General features: G+C 40.9%; 2 protein-coding genes across 2 annotated transcripts; one reads left to right on the top strand and one right to left on the bottom strand.

The window, feature by feature from the left end:
• Window positions 1-2,580: 2,580 nt before the first annotated feature.
• On the bottom strand, window positions 2,581-3,944 carry LOC145937818 (uncharacterized). Its single transcript, XM_083041189.1, has 2 exons — window positions 3,456-3,944; window positions 2,581-3,015 (listed from the first exon to the last, which is right to left on the bottom strand). The coding sequence occupies exons 1-2, from the start codon at window positions 3,942-3,944 to the stop codon at window positions 2,581-2,583; spliced, it is 924 nt and encodes a 307-aa protein (XP_082897315.1).
• A 3,514-nt stretch (window positions 3,945-7,458) lies between these two features.
• On the top strand, window positions 7,459-13,559 carry LOC145937817 (uncharacterized). Its single transcript, XM_083041188.1, has 2 exons — window positions 7,459-7,797; window positions 13,065-13,559. The coding sequence occupies exons 1-2, from the start codon at window positions 7,459-7,461 to the stop codon at window positions 13,557-13,559; spliced, it is 834 nt and encodes a 277-aa protein (XP_082897314.1).
• The last annotated feature ends 4,825 nt before the right edge of the window (window positions 13,560-18,384 follow it).

Raw genomic sequence — 18,384 nt, 5'->3', positions numbered from 1 at the left:
CGTTACCCTCAAGCGTATTATAAATACACTCTTGAATGCACTTAATGAGATTATTGTCGGCAGAATGTAAGAACGATGATCTTTGATTTTTTTTCAGATAACATAGAGTTTTTAAAAGACAGGCGTTTCTCTCGCCGATGGAACGTCTGGCAATCTTTATCGCGTTGTCGGGTGAATTTTTTGACGTCGTCGACGTCTTCTTTTGTTGTCTTTACCCGCGTGTTACCATTACGCTAAAATTGTGCAACTGAAAAGATACGCGTGCAAGCGCTCTCCTTTTATACGTCCTTCGCTACTATTCTACTGATCGATCGACTGATCGATCGACTACGAGGAACGTACACGTAATGCATCGTTGGGAAAGATACACGTACGAAATCGATATTCGTCTGGAGTCGATTGTTTCAGATCGAGCAATAAATACCCGTGAGGTCGCGAAGTAGCGTCGTGATATGCTTCTTCTAGAAATTTTGGATCGTCGGGATATACTTGACGCGCGAGATGACGAATTTGAGCGCGATCGCGCGGATTTTTGAAAATTACTATATAATTAGCGTTGAGAGATATATCGCGTTGTCCGCGGCCTTGGTGGAAAAGATTTTGCGAGATGAGTATAACGCTGAGATTCTTATGATGACTTCCTTTGGTAAACAGATCGACGATAGCGTCGCACGATGACGATTCCCTCATAAGATCGTCAATTATCACTAATTTTGGAGATAGCGGATCGTTGGAATAATCTTCCAGTCACGGTAACCCCTCGTGAAATTCGATTGTATTTTTCTTTATTTTTAGCAAAGTATTACCATAGCCGCTCTTGTGTACATTGTTTTTTTCTTCTTCATTATTTTCACTCGTATCACATTGCAGACGTTGATACGCATCTTGCCATTCGGCGTAATAAAATAAAATTCTCTCGAATCGAACTTCGCACATGGCGGATAAATATCGAAGAAAAGTTTTTACAAAAATCGTTTTTCAGCATCCCGTAGGTCCGCAGACGATCGACGTCCAGGGATGTTTCCAGCGCACGTCCATTTCGCGAAATGAACTAGGTTTTATGCGTGAGTTCATAAATAAAAAAGGTAAAGAGTAACTTAATATCAATAACTCGCGTATAAAAATACGCACGCGCATTGAATATTTTAAATATATATCTCGAGTCGGAAATAAGCTTATTAGCGTCCCGCAGAAGCCCCACCACGGCGGCCGCATGCTCGCGCTAGCGATCTCGGGCGCATCGTGCCAGCTGACGAGCCGATGCGCGTCGAGGTGCGCTGCTAATTAGCGTATTCGTAGAATGCTCGCAACAGCGTGCATCTCCAGCGCTAACAACGATGATAGGCTACGTACGTGACTGAGAGAATCTCGCGAGAAGAAAATTCGTACTTTTTACTAAAAATGTAATTTTTTTTAAAAGAAAAATATTTCTTTTTAGTCAAGTAGGTTTTCGAGAAGATTAAATAATTTTTTGATGAAAAGAACTTTTTTGAAACTTTTATTATTAGACTTTATTTCACGGAAAAAAATTTACTTAGTTTAAAAAATAAATAATAGTTATAAATGTTTTAATTTTACATTTTATTTACTTTTCTCCTTATTGGTTACATTTATTTTGCTCGATTTTATCTAACAATAGTAAAATATATATTAAGAGAATTTTTCGGGGGAAAGAAGGTTCTTCAGGAAAAAGGATAAAATAATCTAATGAAACAAATTTTAAGAAAAAATTTTAATACTTTGTACGTATTTACAATACTAATAATAAAATTAAAAAAGTTTTATTTCACAGTTTTTATTTTACAATTTTTCACTTATTAAATATAATTAAAATTTTTCTGTTATTACAAATATTTTTTCTAATTAAGATATATCCATAATTTATATTCTATCCTATTCTGCACTATAATATATCCTATACTTTTCAAAAATTTATATTATTTTTACAAGACAATTTTACAATTACTTATCTATTTTATTATATCTACATTTTGCTGTATAAAGCGAAAAACGCGCGAAGGTGGAAGAGAGAAGCGATCGTGTGGAATTATTATATTGCGTTTTTAAACAGTTAAATATCCATAGGGGAGGGAACAACGATTGTTAATAAATCTACGCTTTAATAGCACAGGCGCACATATTTTTGTTTCATCACGAGTTATTATTTCGTGAAACGCTGTACGCCGAATCCATCTGAATCTGCGATCCAGAGCTGTGGCTCTGAATCGCAGATTTATTGACGTTTCCGGAGTTATTTCTTTTTCCTCGTTTTCTCCTATCTCTCTTTCCTGCTGCACACTTTCTCTTTGTATTAATAATTCCCTAATACTATTAAAATTAATTAAACGAGAGTTTTCAAAGTTTAGGATTATACCCTTCACTTTGCAAACTTCGTGCATCCGACCATCAGATGTGCGAACCACATACGCGTAAAATTTTGGACCGCCGGACACGAACGACTCTATATAACTATCGAGCCCATAGCTTTCAAGTTCGTTAGTCATATCGCCAAAAAAATTACCCGTGGGTGGTTCGTACTCGTGTGGATCAGCGCTGCTTACATATATACAAGATTCAGTATCACAAAACTCGCCTATCTAATTTTTCTAAGTATTCATACAATTTTAACCTCGCTTGCGCCGTCGTGTAAGCTGCTATTACAACATTTGTAAGATGCGATGGTGAGATCGCCTCCTCGCGTAATCGAGTCGAGACATATATCACTTCATCGTTTACCGGTAATATATCTGTTATTTCGTACTGAGGGTTCGCGAGTAAATTAATCAAACGTTGTTGCGTGTTAACAATTTCCGTCTTTGGTAAATTCGAACGTTGCCCGAATTTTCCCCAGAAAGAGTTTAAGCATAGTTTCGCGACCGAGCGTAGACCGGAGTTTTGTGCGATGTTGTCCTTTTCAAGAACGATACCTTCTCTCTCCTTGTACTCGCGAAGATAACGCTCTTTAGCATCTTCATCCACGCATTCGCTCGGCCATCCACTAGCCTCCTGTTTTAACTGTAAAAATGTATTTATATAATCGGTAAATAAATCCCCTTAACGCATAGAAGGATCGTACCGGGTGACATTGTACTGCCATATCTCGCTAACCCCTGTTACAAAATATCTTTTTCAATTGCTTTTTGTAGTTCGCACGATATCCATGTACCCTTGAATTCGCGCTCAGAAGGATCATGAGTGCACTCGGTGTACGAAAATGTCTCGCTACAAGTGCGGCATAACGCGAATAACAATTTACCCTGTACCTGATACGGTAATACAGGATGAAAGAGATCTTGCGGAGGGAGTATTTTACAACATATGATTCCTTCAAGTGACTCGAAATTATACCCCGGTGCCGTTCCAATTATTGTTACACATTCTTCGCCAACGTATATTGTTGGATGTCCAATCGGGAAGGCGCCTGTTTTTAATACATACGGATACAATGAACACACATCCACGTACTCTATTTTCTCGCTCTCTGTAATCTCATATCGGGTTACAATATTTCCCGTGCGTCCACCGTAGAAGGCCTGACGAGGATCGAGCGGTTCATTTTCTACAGCGGGATGATGTTGTAAATATCCCCGCATTTCGCGATCAAAATCACACTCCCATTTCTCCGTCACCCTGTATTTCCGTCTTCGAAGACGAAACGTCGTTGCGATGGTGTGTTCGTATCGTAAATCGATTGTATCAGCGCGATCCGACGAAAGCGATTTATCGCGATTAATTTGAAAACAGCGCGAACATCCATGCCAGTAACATCCATGAAACTGGAACACGTGGTGTATGGTAGCAGCGTTTTCCACTGTCTCGTAATATCCATCGACGCTAGTGCCATCGGGCAGACGATATTCCCGGCTTCGTCCTGCATGAATAATGTGATGACCGAGCTCACGCTCAATCCACAGCAACCATTGCAGTGCCTTACGCGATTGCATATTCACATGCCTATAACCCTCTGCAGAAATGATATCTATCTCTCTATCGCGCAGAAAATTTTTTTTAAAAACTCTCATGCAAGTAGAGGCAATAGTGGTGCATTCTTCGAAGGGACACACCTTTCCGCGTAGAAGAAAAATCTTCCTAAAAGCCATACAAGCTCGCCTAAGAATATCTACATCTTTGCGACAATATTGTAATATTTCTCTTTGAAAATCGACACATAATTCTCTCGGGTCATCTCGGCATACCACGCGAGAAATTTTTCACGTTCTCTTGTTCTCATGGAATCGGGCGAATAATAGTATACTTCGGGTAGTGGTCCGACATACGATTGATTATCACGTTACAGTAACTCGCGCCGCATTCGTGACGTTTATTTTTGTGGATTAAGCAACCGCAGTCGTTGCAAAATTGCACAATTTCCATGGTACGATTTTTGAGTGCGATGATGCTCCAAGCATGTACGGTTAAAAAATTCACGTCTACAAATTTCGCATCTAATAGGTTCTTCGTTAGTCAACTCGCACGACGGAACGGCATTACAACGAGGGCATTTATTAGAGCATCGATGTCCACCCCTATCGGTGCAATAGCTCATGTTACAGGGAACACAGTAATCTCTACCCCCCGAGGCGGCTCTTAAATTTAACATTACATCATAATGTTTAATATTATTATGATATAGTATATTTAAGCGAGAGTTCGTTTCGCGATGAATATTGGCTAGAAATTCGACTCCGTCGTATAACGGTTTACCACCCCGACCAAAAGTATTGCCATTATATATTACAATGGCGATATTATCCGCGGCAAAATATTGCTGAAAGCGTTCGATTTCGGGAATTCCACAGCCTTCCTCCGGAATCGCGACACCGGCATCGCTCATTAGTTGCAACGCTAATTCTCGTTGTAACATTTTTCGTGCAAATGTCCCATGCGTAAATTTCCACGCTCGTTAAAAATTTTCGCAGCTACAAGCGCACGAGGAAGACATAGATTATCTGCGTTAGAAATTGTTAAAATAGAACGCTTAGCAATAACTTCACGGGTAGTTGCGTTAACATTTCGTCCGCGTCCCGCAGGGGGTGTGACTCTAAAAACAGATTTTCACATTTTTTCCCCATGTTTCAGAAATTCTTCTTTTTTATACTGGATAAACTTTACGATAAAGTTTCAGAAAGACTGAGACTGAGATAAACATTTTTTTTGTTATAAAATTTATCTTGGAATTTATAGCTTGTAAACAATCTCGTTACATTTTTGTCAAATACATTCTTAATAGTTTATACTCTGTGACGTGACGCCTCGGGAGCGTCGTCACAAGGGCTACGGCTCGACCGAAGGGGGGCGAGGAGAACGCTTCGGGGGTCGTCTCTCGCACCTGAGAGGAGGCGACCTCGGAACCGATTATATTTCTTTCCGCGATACCTACCGATATTCTTAGACTAGCTTTTAAGGGGTCTCGGGACGACTGCCTGAGTGGGAGGTGACCTTAAAGAATTGTGAAACAGGACTCAAGAAATCCAGAGAAGATACCGCCCTGGAAGGATACCGATGAAGACGCCTCCAACTCCCAGGTCACGTATCGAGTTCCCGTCATTACCGCCACCTTAAAGTCCGACCTCTAATACACATTTTTTATAGATACCGCCGAGGATACTACGAAGGATACCGACGAGCCCCCTCATGCTGCAGAATGGGTGGAGGGCCCCGCATACGGCTAAACGCAACATCAGAAGGAACTGGAGTAAGGCCCGGCCAGCCTGCCAGTTCCGACACCTGAAACAGCCATATCCGTTGTACACCACTATACAACAACAAGGATACCGAACGGTGACGATATATAGTACCCCCGGAATCCACGGCGATGACGCGTGGAAAGATGGGCAATCGATGGGTGGATCCACACCCCCTCGGCGGTTGAATATCGACAGGATGCGCGAGAAATCGGCGCGGGACTCGAAGGACCGGAGACTCTCTCGAAGAGAGACACTGTTCGGCGAGCGATACAACCGTGAGGACGAACACCGAAGCATTCCGACCAGCTAACGACTGCGCTGCGAATATTGTAAGCCGCCGCTCAGGTAGAGAATAGAAATAAGTTCCGGTGCAGGCTGGCGTCAAGTTTTACGTTCGTACCGGGAATACCGCTACATCTCATTAACGAGATATCTTCCCATTACCGATTTCGTTTGGGAGCATTGTCGTTCCGTAATTACCGTTACCGTGAGGCCAGCTTACACCGGGTACCGCGAGGGTGTCCCTCTCAGGGAAGTTGCCACCGACAGTCGTAGTTACTAATATTTGTACTACCGTCTCGTACCGTACTGTATCGTGCCGTATAATAAAATTAACTAGCGTGAGAATTATCTCTAATTATTCAGATTAAAATCACGGGACTTAAGGAGGGAATTTGCGTGAGTCATTCTCTGCGAGTTAGCGTTACCGAATCAATAGCAACTCTGCGAGAGTCGTACCTTTCACGAAATTACCGTCTAGGGTTCCGATAGAGTCGAGGTACCGATTTTGTTTATATCTGATTTACGCGACCTTCGCGCCGGGAGCGAAGGACTCTCGAGACACAAGTAGCAATATCAAAGTTTTTTTCGATCTAATTTCCGTTTCTGTTCTGGTTATTTAAGGTGATTACGACGTAAGATTATCTTCGTATATTCGAAACAGTAAACTCTGAGATCGTTCGCGAAAGTGAAGAATTCCGTGTATTAATTCGCCACATTTTGTATAGTATTTAGATTACGTACCGGGTGTCGTTTCCCGACCGAATTACCTATTGTATTACCGTTTAATTATCTAAGTGTCTGTAAAACCTCGTGTCATGTATATTTAAGTATACTTGTGTGTAAATTATCCTTGTTCAATACTCTTCATGTAATATTCATTTTTACTAGGTTAAATATACATTGTTAATTATTGTGAAACATCTGTCTTAATTCTCATCACGTTCTCTCTCACCGCTCTCTCCGGTATAGCTATTTCCCCCAAGAACCGCCCCTCTACCATATACGGAGCTGCCGGACTCGTATCCCGTATCGCTATTATAATATCGTTACCGTGGTGCAAGGAATCGCGCCTGGCTCGCCAATAACTAATATCGATCTCGTTATTTTGGATACCGAGATACCGCCGGATTACCGTTTACCGACTTTTCCGATTTATTCACCATTGCACGCTGTCCCCTCGGAATCGGCGTTTCCGAGATTGGCAACGGCGTCGCAACTCTACTAATATTTTGTTTTTTTATTTCTTCTAAATTGTTTGTAAAATTCCATATCAGAGTTGTTTTTTATTATTGTGCGCGCGCATTTCCCCTCCACCTTTGTATTTTATTTCTTTTCCTGTGGTTATTCGGAAAAAATAATCTCATTCGTTCGACGACATCCAAACGCTCAGTTTCGTTAATAAGAAAGTTTACGGTTCTCGATACTTGTTCAACGAATACTTCTCTCTCGGCATATATTCGATAATTTTTTTCGAGAAGAAACAATCATCATGAGTAATCACGAGGAAATTTCGAATTTTGTGAAACCATCAGCTTCCAACTGTGTTTCCAAACCAGGATGCAACAACGAGGAAAAAATAAATCAGCATATGCTGTTGTCCACAACGTATGGATTGAATTCATCCTATACAAAGAAACTTCATGTGGGACTGAAGACTGCGAACGGAGACGAGCTGGATTTCCAACCGATTGTTAAATTAACATCTCATGGAACGTCAGGGATTTGCTTCGATATGGAATCGTGGCAGAAATTTCAAGAAAATATAGAACAGGTGTCTGCATACTTAAACGGTGATAAAATTAATTTGAGTTCAATTATTATCAACAAGATAATTGTAGGAATTTAATTTACCCTAAACCGTCTATTTTAAATATAAATAAGTATATAATAGTGTAGGACGAAAGCGAAATAAAAGCGAACTCGAAAATAAAAAAAAATAAAACATAACAAACATTTACGTTTGCGACGAGACCTGTAGGTCAGATTAAAATTTATAACCGAGTATTGTCGCCTATTATTTATTATCCTATTATGAAGTCGAGGACAAACGAAAAAATAACAGAAACTTCGAGAGCAGTGAGATCGGAGAAAAGATTCAGCGAACGAAGCGACCAGGCAGATCTCGCCCGACCATCGATTAGATCGTATCATATTGATTTTGACGTGTACCACATATCAATTACAATTAAAGAACTATTTAAGATTTTTCCACACACAAGCCTTATTATCGTTTACGATATAATTCCCTACAATTTGGGGGCTCGTCCGGGATTGACGTGAGTTGACGCTGCGGGGAACAGTGGACGACATTCGCGACGCGACGTAGTTTGAGAGAGCGACGAGTTTTGAGTAGCAATAATATTTTTGCGAGAACTACGAAGCAAGAGAGGATGGCGAGTGTGGGGAAGAATCCCAGCGACTTTACAGTGAATGAACTGAAAGAAGTTTTGCGAGAGATGGGCCTTTCGACGTCAGGCGTTAAAACCGAGTTGATTGCAAGGATCCGGGACAGGGATCCGGCAGACAAGTGGATGTTACGAGTACCAGGTGAGAGAGAGGGAGAACGGAGCGAGATTTTGGAGGGTGCGAACGCAGTGAGTGAGAGAGAGGAGAGACGAACCGAGAGTTTGGGAGGAGCGAGTACAAGTGACGACAATTCTGAGAGCCTTCGACGAGAGATGGAATTATATCGACGGGAGAAGGAGCTAATGAAGAGAGAACTGCGGATTGCACGGCGAGAAAATGAATTACTGAGACAGATCCGAAATATGGACGACCATCGCGAGCCAGCGAACGTTGCATCGACCGGGAGTCCGGCGATTTCTCATGAGCCAGTCGCAACTAATATAAATGCAATTGCGGGCCTGCTCGGATACTTCGAGGGTGACACCAGCACGTTCGAGCCATGGGAAAAGCGCGTTAGATCTCTGCGAGATGCTTACGCGCTAACAGATGACTTGACGAGGATTATGATCGGATCTCGGCTAAAAGGAAAAGCTCAGGAATGGTTCCACTCGAATCCAAGTTATGCAGAGATACCCGTCGACGAATTGCTGATCCAGCTTAAAAGTATGTTCTTCCACGAACTGAGCAAGGTGCAACTGAGAAAACAGTTCGAGCAACGCATCTGGCGAAAGGAAGAGACCTTCAATGAGTATATGCATCAAAAGGTGATAATGGGGAATCGTATGGGAATCGACGAGGATGAGATGATAGAGTACATGGTCGAGGGGATCCCTGATCCAGTACTGCGAGATCAGGCGCGAGTCCAGCGCCTTAGGACGAGGAGAGCGTTACTGGAGGCGTTCGAGAGGATATCGCTACGTGGAAGAAGTCAGCAGGGAGCGCAGAGGAATGAGAGAGAGCGTCGAACGCAGGGACGTAACGAGAAGGAAAACCAAGAGGCGGCAAGAGGCACTGGTCGATGTCACAATTGCGGGACGCCTGGCCATCGAGCGATAGACTGCCCTTCCAAAGCGAAAGGTACTAAATGTTTTAACTGTAAAGCGTTCGGTCACATTGCGGCGAATTGCCAAAAGAAAAATAATAGCGTCAATGAGGTAAAGAATATGTGCGACATATCGAGAGCGGAACATAAATGTTTTAAAGCGGTCAAGATTAATAATAAAAACTTAGTTGCCCTAATAAATACAGGCAGCGACTTGTCATTGATATGCGAGGAGCAGTATTTAGAATTAGGCTCACCGAACTTGACGCGCCGAGAAATCAAGTTTCGCGGTATAGGAGTAGAAAACTTTAAAACTAAAGGTCATTTTAAAGCCGAGATCGAGATTGATGGCGAATCTTTTCCGATAAGCTTATCTGTTGTGCCGAATAATTTATTGCGCTATGATATATGTTAGAAACCGATCTGCTTGATAGAGTTAATTTATATATTGAAAGAGGGAAAATTACGATCCAAAAACCACACGTGAAAATTCGAGCGTCGGATGATCTCCCCGAGATATTTGAAATCGATCTCACGAATGAGAATAGCGATATCGTGATCCCACGTGAACAGCGAGCATAAAGTTATTGTGAAAAATTTGATTGACGAATATAATCCCGATAGAAAATGCGAGACCGAAATTAAAATGGCTATAGTGCTTAGGGATAACGAACCGGTGTATCAGAGGCCTAGGCGTTTGTCTCCGTCGGAGAAAGAAAAGGTAGATGCACACGTGAACGAATGGTTAGCCGCCGGTATAGTTCAACCGTCACTGTCAGACTACGCAAGTCCGGTAGTCTTAGTTAAAAAGAAGACGGGAGAAACAAGATTATGCATCGATTATAGGCAACTGAACAAAAAAATAATTAAGGATAGATACCCTCTTCCGTTAATTGACGACCAATTAGATGCACTTCAAGAGGCCTCGGTATTCAGTACCATTGATTTAAAGAACGGATTTTTTCACGTTCCGGTGGAGAAAGAGAGTAGGAAATATACTTCTTTTATAGTTCCGAACGGGCAATATGAGTTTTTGTACGCACCTTTTGGCTTATGCAATTCTCCGGCGGTGTTCCAGAGATTCATAAATCAAGTATTCAGGGAATTGATTAGAGACGGCGTAGTTTTAACATACGTAGATGATTTAATTATACCATCTGCAGATTTTGAAACCGCGTTAATAAACCTAAAAAGAGTTTTGTCCGTTGCCGAGAATTCAGGGTTAGTCATTAACTGGGGTAAATGTAGATTTTTGCAAATAAAGATCGAGTTTTTAGGCCACGTTATCGAGAACGGTTTGACGCGTCCTAACGAAAAGAAAACAGAAGCCGTGATGAAGTTTCCGCAACCAAAAAATCTGAAGCAAATGCAAAGTTTTCTTGGTCTCACGGGATATTTCCGCAAATTTATCCAAAACTATGCACTAATGGCAAGACCTCTAAGTAATTTGTTAAAAGCAGATGCAAAATTTGAATTTAGTACAAAAGAGAAAGAAGCCTTTGATCGATTAAAACATGCATTAAGTTTGAACCCAGTATTAAAATTATATAAGCAGAAGGCCGAAACGGAGCTACACACCGATGCTTCGATGTACGGTTACGGCGCTATATTGTTTCAAAAGTGCGACGACGACGGTGCTCTGCACCCAATATATTATGCGAGCGGAAAAACGACAGATGCTGAGGCGAAATATACAAGTTATGAATTAGAGACCTTAGCAATAATAAAAGCGCTACGAAAATTTCGAGTCTATCTATTAGGAATTAATTTTAAAATTGTGACTGATTGTCAAGCGTTCGCCTTGACAATGAATAAAAAAGATTTGTGCGTTCGCGTCGCTAGATGGGCCTTATTGTTAGAAGAATTTGATTACGTTATCGTGCATCGCCCAGGCAAGAGTATGATACATGTAGATGCCTTAAGTCGAAATTCATTACCATCCAATATGCTAATAGACGAAACAGAAGAAAGTATTGTTGCGAGAATTCGAAAGGCTCAGCGAGGCTTGCATGCGAGCGTGCAAAATATTTATTCGCGTGCGGACAAAGGACAGAGCGATGGCTATGTAGTGAGAGGCGGATTGCTATTTAAAGAAATTAAAGATGACATACAGTTAGTCGTGCCGAGATGTTTACAAACACAGGTAGCTCGGCATATTCACGAGAATGGTCATTTCGCGGCCGGAAAAACCGAAACGTTAATTAAGCGAAATTATTGGTTTCCTAACATGCGTAATGTAGTCGAGAGAACTGTCCGAAATTGCATAAATTGTATTCTATCCAACAAAAAAACAGGTAAATTAGACGGCTTTCTAAACCCTATACCTAAAGGCTTCGTACCTCTCGAAACGTATCATATCGATCATCTTGGACCACTTACTTCGACAAAAAAAAAGTATCGTTATGTTTTCGTCATTGTTGACGCGTTCTCAAAATTTGTATGGCTTTTCGTAAAGCGATCAACCGGCTCACTAGAAGTAATAGATAAATTAAAGAAATTAGCAATCATTTTTGGGAATCCGAAGAGAATTATCTCCGATCGCGGAACCGCTTTTACATCAAATGAGTTTCGCGAATATTGTCAAAAAGAAAATATCGAGCATGTACTTATTACTACAGGCGTTCCTCGAGCGGTCAGGTAGAGCGAATAAATAGAACTCTAATCCCTGTATTGACAAAATTAACGGCTCCTAAGCCAGAAGAATGGTATAAGTATTTAGATCGCATTAGGACACAACAATATTTAAATGCGGTACCGAGTCGAAGCACGGATAGAACTCCGTTCCAGTTAATGTTCGGTACCCATATCCGTTTGAAAGATAACCCCGAATTAAAAGGATTGATCGAGGAAGAGTGGGAAGACAAATTCCTCGATGATCGAGATGAGTTAAGAGAACAAGCACGAGAATGTATAGAGCGCACACAAGAGGAAAATCAACGAAACTATAATAAGCGTCGTAAAAAAGCGGAGCAATATCGCGTAGACGATTTAGTAGCAATTAAAAGAATCAATTAGGACCAGGTTTAAAGTGCGCTGCGAAATTTTTAGGACCCTATCAGATAATCAAAGTATTGCGTAACGACAGATATGTAGTCAAAAAAATTGGTGGTCACGAAGGGCCAACCGATACATCGACATCCGCCGATCACATGAAACCATGGATAGAAGCATCAGATTCTTGCGACGATAGCCAAAGCGAAATCTGAGGACAGATTCCATGGTCAGAACGGCCGATTGTAGGAATTTAATTTACCCGAAACCGTCTATTTTAAATATAAATAAGTATATAATAGTGTAGGACGAAAGCGAAATAAAAGCGAACTCGAAAATAAAGAAAAATAAAACAAACATTTACGTTTGCGACGAGACCTGTAGGTCAGATTAAGATTTATAACCGAGTATTGTCGCCTATTATTTATTATCCTATTATGAAGTCGAGAACAAACGATAAAATAACAGAAACTTCGAGAGCAGTGAGATCGGAGAAAAGATTCGGCGAACGAACCGACCAGGCAGATCTCGCCCGACCATCGATTAGATCGTATCATATTGATTTTGACGTGTACCACATATCAATTACAATTAAAGAACTATTTAAGATTTTTCCACACACAAGCCTTATTATCGTTTACGATATAATTCCCGACATAATTATAAATTTTACCACCGCGTATGGAGCAAGAGCTGTTCTACTAGCGTATCGTGAAAATGAACAAGGAAATACTTCTTGCGATAACGTCGAAGATGCGGAAACAAACGCACCAGTAGCGAAGAAACGAAAAACTTACAACGTCGCAATAGTGATGCAGAAAGCAACTTTTTTAGGATTAGAAAATATAGTTGATTGCGTGAACGCAAATTTGAATCAATTAAATTTAATTTCTTGCAATGTTAATGAATGTGCGCGGTATCTAATTAATGAAATAGAAATTAATCTACCGCTCAATAAATATATTAATAACAGCGTTATAAAACATACAATCAGAGGTAATAGCAAGGAAATAGAGCGTAATGTACGCACACAAATAAAAGATTTAACATTTCTCGATGTATATTTTGAGATAACATTTTTGGAATTAGTCTCGCTTTACTTCAATCAAATAACAAGTATAATAGTAATGAAACGAAAATTGTATCCATGAATATTCTTGTAACTTTTTGTGTAATAACAACATTATTTTATATAAACCACATATATTTTTATTCAAAAAAGTCTATTTCTTTCTTTCCCTCCCACCAACCAAAAATTTTCCCATCTTGCATGCATGCACGTTTCTGTTCACCTCTCCCAACGACGAGTCGCTTCGTCATACAAACAACAATACACATATCACCATTCCCGTGTAATCTCTTCCTTTTCAAACACATTTTACCGCGATTATCTTCGAAGATTTCCTTCAACGCTCCAGAATCTGTGCATGCTTTATTATCTATTTTTTTCTCACGACACTGTCATATCGTTAGCCATCCACTTATAATATTGTGTAATCTCTTCCTTTTCAATTTTTTCTTACCGTAATTATTATCGAAGATTTCCTTCGACGCACCTTAGAATTCTTTTTGTTACGTGAGGTGACGATAGTACCCGTCAATGTGACGTTGAGTAATCGGTTAGCCATAATTACGGACGCTGGCCGATTGTATTTTTTGTATATCTTTTTGTTTCCTTTGTTACCAACGATATCTGGCAATGCGATGCTGAGTAAGCGCTCGGCCGAAATAAATGCTTGTGGTTAATTTTTTTCAGCGCTATACATGGACGCCGGTGCCCATTCGCTCTACCGTAAGAGATAGCCGGGGATGTCATACTCTCTACAATGATTTCGGTATACCACGGCGACTTCAGCATTTTATCGTTATTTTGTCGGATAATTTTGTCACCCCTCTGTCATGTCATTAGTCGTCTACTTAAATATAATATTGCGTAATCTCTTCCTTTTCAATTATTTCTTCCCGTAATTATTATCGATGATTTCCTTCGACGCACCGGGATGTATGCAAATACATTTTATTATCCTTTTTTATTTCACCGGCCTGACCAATCGGAATTCCCCCACCATCCCCCTCTCTAAAGTCCGCGGCCGAGTGGTGGGGAGGGATTAGTTTGACGGGCCATGTCTGACAGCGTCAGTGACCGAGTGGTGGGAGGACGGCGCCAGTGGCCGAGTGGTGGGGGTTTGTTATGACGGGCCATGCATGCCCATATACTACTTCTATTATACAAGTAATTAGAACAAATTTAATTATAAAAATTAATAATTTTCTAGACATTGCGCAACGTAACACCCACCCCGGGTTAATCGCGGAAGTTGGACAATTTCGTGCACCTCCGCGAATAATAGAGAATAGTCGAGTAGATTTACGGTTATCACTAGTTCGTGATAGAAGGCGTCGAGCGGATACTTCGCCCGAGGCAGGACCCTCGCGTAAGTAGTTATTTAATATAAACTTAAACCTCGGTAGAAAGCAAAGTATCATATTCTTATTAAAAAATTTTAAAATTATGGATGTTTTAGGACGAACGCGTATCGTTTCGAATCCGGAGATCGAACATCCGGTTATTGATTTAACCGAGGATGAACCGATTAGTGAGGAAAATGTCACGGAAGAACCACGTGAGCAAACTTCTCGTGAAGTAAGTCCCTTCGACGAAGTTACTATTTTTACTCAACAACAAGAAAATGAGCAAGATGCAATTTCTTCTTCTGAGAATGAAATAGAAGAGGAAGAAGATGAAGAAGGAGAAGAAGAAGGAGAAGAAGAAGAAGAAGAGGAGGAGGAGGAGGAAGAAGAAGAAGAGAGCGAAGAAGAAGAAGAGAAGTTTAGAAGGAAGAAAAAAAATAAGAGCGTAAGGTAATGACTTTACATAATTTAACTAATTATCTCTTTCTTGATTAAATTTTATTTTAATTAAATAAAATTTTATTAGAATTTTCTTACTCTCCAATTATCGATCCGCGTATTTCGTACTCTCCGATGTATCCATAAAGACTCATTGGAAAAAGGAGAGAGGAAAAACAAAGGATAAGTGTGAGTCATTGCTAGAATAAAATTTAACATCTCTTTATAAAACTCCAATACGAGAGAATAAAACATTACTTTATTGAATTTTTATTTTAAATAAATCATTTTTAATCTTTTTCTCAGTGCAAATAGGTAGGGGAGCGTGGAACAACGGCAAGAAGCCAACGAGGAATCTCTCAATCTCCCTGTCGTCAAACGTGAAAATTTGAGAGAGGAGGAAGAAGAAGAAGACGACGAGGCAACACAGGAAGCAGAAGAAGAAATAGCTCGTCGGGTAAATTATAATTTTAGATATATTGTATTATTAACGGAAAACGCGCGACGTTTTAGAAATTTCGGAATAGAAGGAAGAGAGGCGACTTTTCATATACGACCGGTACCCGAGGGTGAGAACGTTTACGAGTGGTTAGAAAGCGCATTTTGCGAACTCCACAGTTACGCAATACAGTCGTGCGAAGTGGGCGATTACATAGGGCTTTCTTTTGACTCCGAGAATTTAATCCATGGCCCAGCCGGTATATTATTCCGACCTTCGTGCGATTTGACACATGAAAATATTTGGAGACTTGTAAGCTCGTTATCGCAGAGCTCCGGTGAGCTCGATATGACGCAAGATTTTAACATTCGCGTTTTTAGAGTCACACCCCCTGCGGGACGCGGACGAAATGTTAACGGAACTACCCGTGAAGTTATTGCTAAGCGTTCTATTTTAACAATTTCTAATGCAGATAATTTATGTCTTCCTCGTGCGCTTGTAGCTGCGAAAATTTTCAAGGCATGGGACATTTGCACGAAAAATGGAATGCAGTGAGAAGACAAAACTCCGTGTTACAACGAGAATTAGCGTTGCAACTAACGAGCGATGCCGGTGTCGCGATTCCGGAGGAAGGCTGTGGAATTCCCGAAATCGAACGCTTTCAGCAATATTTTGCTGTGGATAATATCGCTATTGTAATATATAATGGCGATACTTTTGGTCGGGGTGGTAAATCGTTATACGACGGAGTCGAATTTCTAGCCAATATTCATCGCGAAACGAACTCTCGCTTAAATATACTATACCATAATAATATTAAACATTATGATGTAATGTTAAATTTAAGAGCCGCCTCGGGGGGTAGAGATTACTGCGTTCCCTGTAACATTAGCTATCGCACCGATAGGGGTGGACATCGATGCTCTAATAAATGCCCTCGTTGTAATGCCGTTCCGTCGTGCGAGTTGACTAACGAGGAGCCTATTAGATGCGAAATTTGTAGACGTGAATTTTTTAACCGTGCATGCTTGGAGCGTCACCGCACTCAAAAATCGTACGATGGAAAATCGCGACGGAGTATTTGCGAAATTGTGCAATTTTGCAACGACTGCGGTTGCTTAATCCACAAAAATAAACGTCACGATTGCGGCGCGAGTTACTGTAACGTGTGTCGTTCTCTCCAACCTTTAAATCACCTTTATTACATGCTTCCTATCTTTTCTGATAACGATTCCGCCACTTCTAATACCTATCTTATCGATGATAATGGAGAGCTGCAACATTGCGGAAACGAGGGAACGAGTGAACGTACACGTGATAAAAGAAATCGCATAGCATTTATATTTTACGATTTTGAGACGCGACAGGATCAAACGCTCCAAGGTACTGCCAGTGTAAAAATCCATGTGCCCACACTTTGTGTTGCACAACAAATTTGTGTGTCGTGCGCCGATATAAACGAAACGTCGGTGAGATGTCGATGGTGTGGAGTTCGCTAATATATATTTCGTCGTAACCCGGTGCAGGAATTCGTAGATTTCGCGACGCGCCCGTTGAAATATTTCAAGAGACTAATTTGCATCGTGCATAATGCCAAATCGTTTGACGCACAATTTATTTTGCAACATATCGTTGAAAATCGAACATCATTAGTACCTCAGGTAATTTTAAACGGTACAAAAATAGTTGTACTAACGGTAGGACATACGAAATTTATTGACAGTATTAATTACATGCCGATGCGCCTACCCGATTTACCTAAGGCCTTCGGTCTGACGGACACTTCGGGTAAAGGAGTTTTTCCGCATTTATTTAATACTAACGATAATCAATCGTATGTCGGACCACTACCCGAAGTATACTATTATTCGCCCGATTCCATAAGAACAAGAGAACATGAAAAATTTCTCGCGTGGCATGCCGAGATGACCCGAGAGAATTATGTGTCGATTTTCAAAGAGAAATATTACAATATTGTCGCAAAGATGTAGATATTCTTAGGCGAGCTTGTATGGCTTTTAGGAAGATTTTTCTTCTACGCGGAAAGGTGTGTCCCTTCAAAGAATGCACCATTATTGCCTCTACTTGCATGAGAGGTTTTAGAAAAAATTTTTTGCACGATAGAGAGATAGGTATCATTCCTGCAGAAGGTTATAGGCATGTGAATATGCAATCGCGTAAGGCGCTGCAATGGCTGCTGTGGATTGAGCGTGAGCTCGGTCATCACATTATTCATGCAGGACGAAGCCGGGAATATCGTCTGCCCGATGGCACTAGCGTCGACGGATATTACGAGACAGTGGAAAACGCTACTACAATACACCACGTGTTCCAGTTTCATGGATGTTACTGGCATGGGTGTCCGCGCTGTTTTCAAATTAATCGCGATAAATCGCTTTCGTCGGATCGCGCTGATACAATCGATTTACGATACGAACACACCATCGCAACAACGTTTCGTTTTCGAAGACGGAAATACAGGGTGACGGAGAAATGAGAGTGTGATTTTGATCGCGAAATGAAGGAAAATGTCGAAATGCGGGGATATTTACAACAACATCCCGCGGTAGAAAACGAACCGCTCGATCCTTGTCAGGCCTTCTACGGTGGGACGCACAGGAAATATTGTAACCCGATAGGAGATTACAGCGAGTGAGAAAATACAGTACGTGGATGTGTGTTCATTG

This window comes from Prenolepis imparis, unplaced genomic scaffold (assembly GCF_030444845.1).
Source record: "Prenolepis imparis isolate NDT839.2.m4 unplaced genomic scaffold, iyPreImpa1.0 SCAF_6, whole genome shotgun sequence".
Lineage (NCBI taxonomy): Eukaryota > Metazoa > Arthropoda > Insecta > Hymenoptera > Formicidae > Prenolepis > Prenolepis imparis.
This window is presented reverse-complemented; position numbering and strand designations above follow the sequence as displayed.

Excerpts from the sequence above, each read along its gene's own strand:
- LOC145937818 (XM_083041189.1), bottom strand. The coding sequence starts at position 3,944 with ATGCAATCGCGTAAGGCACTGCAATGGTTGCTGTGGATTGAGCGTGAG. Across the intron at positions 3,016-3,455 it reads AGAAAATAGAGTACGTGGAT|TTAAAACAGGAGGCTAGTGG; the intron begins GTGTGTTCATTG and ends ACATTTTTACAG.
- LOC145937817 (XM_083041188.1), top strand. The coding sequence starts at position 7,459 with ATGAGTAATCACGAGGAAATTTCGAATTTTGTGAAACCATCAGCTTCC. Across the intron at positions 7,798-13,064 it reads GTTCAATTATTATCAACAAG|ATAATTATAAATTTTACCAC; the intron begins ATAATTGTAGGA and ends ATAATTCCCGAC.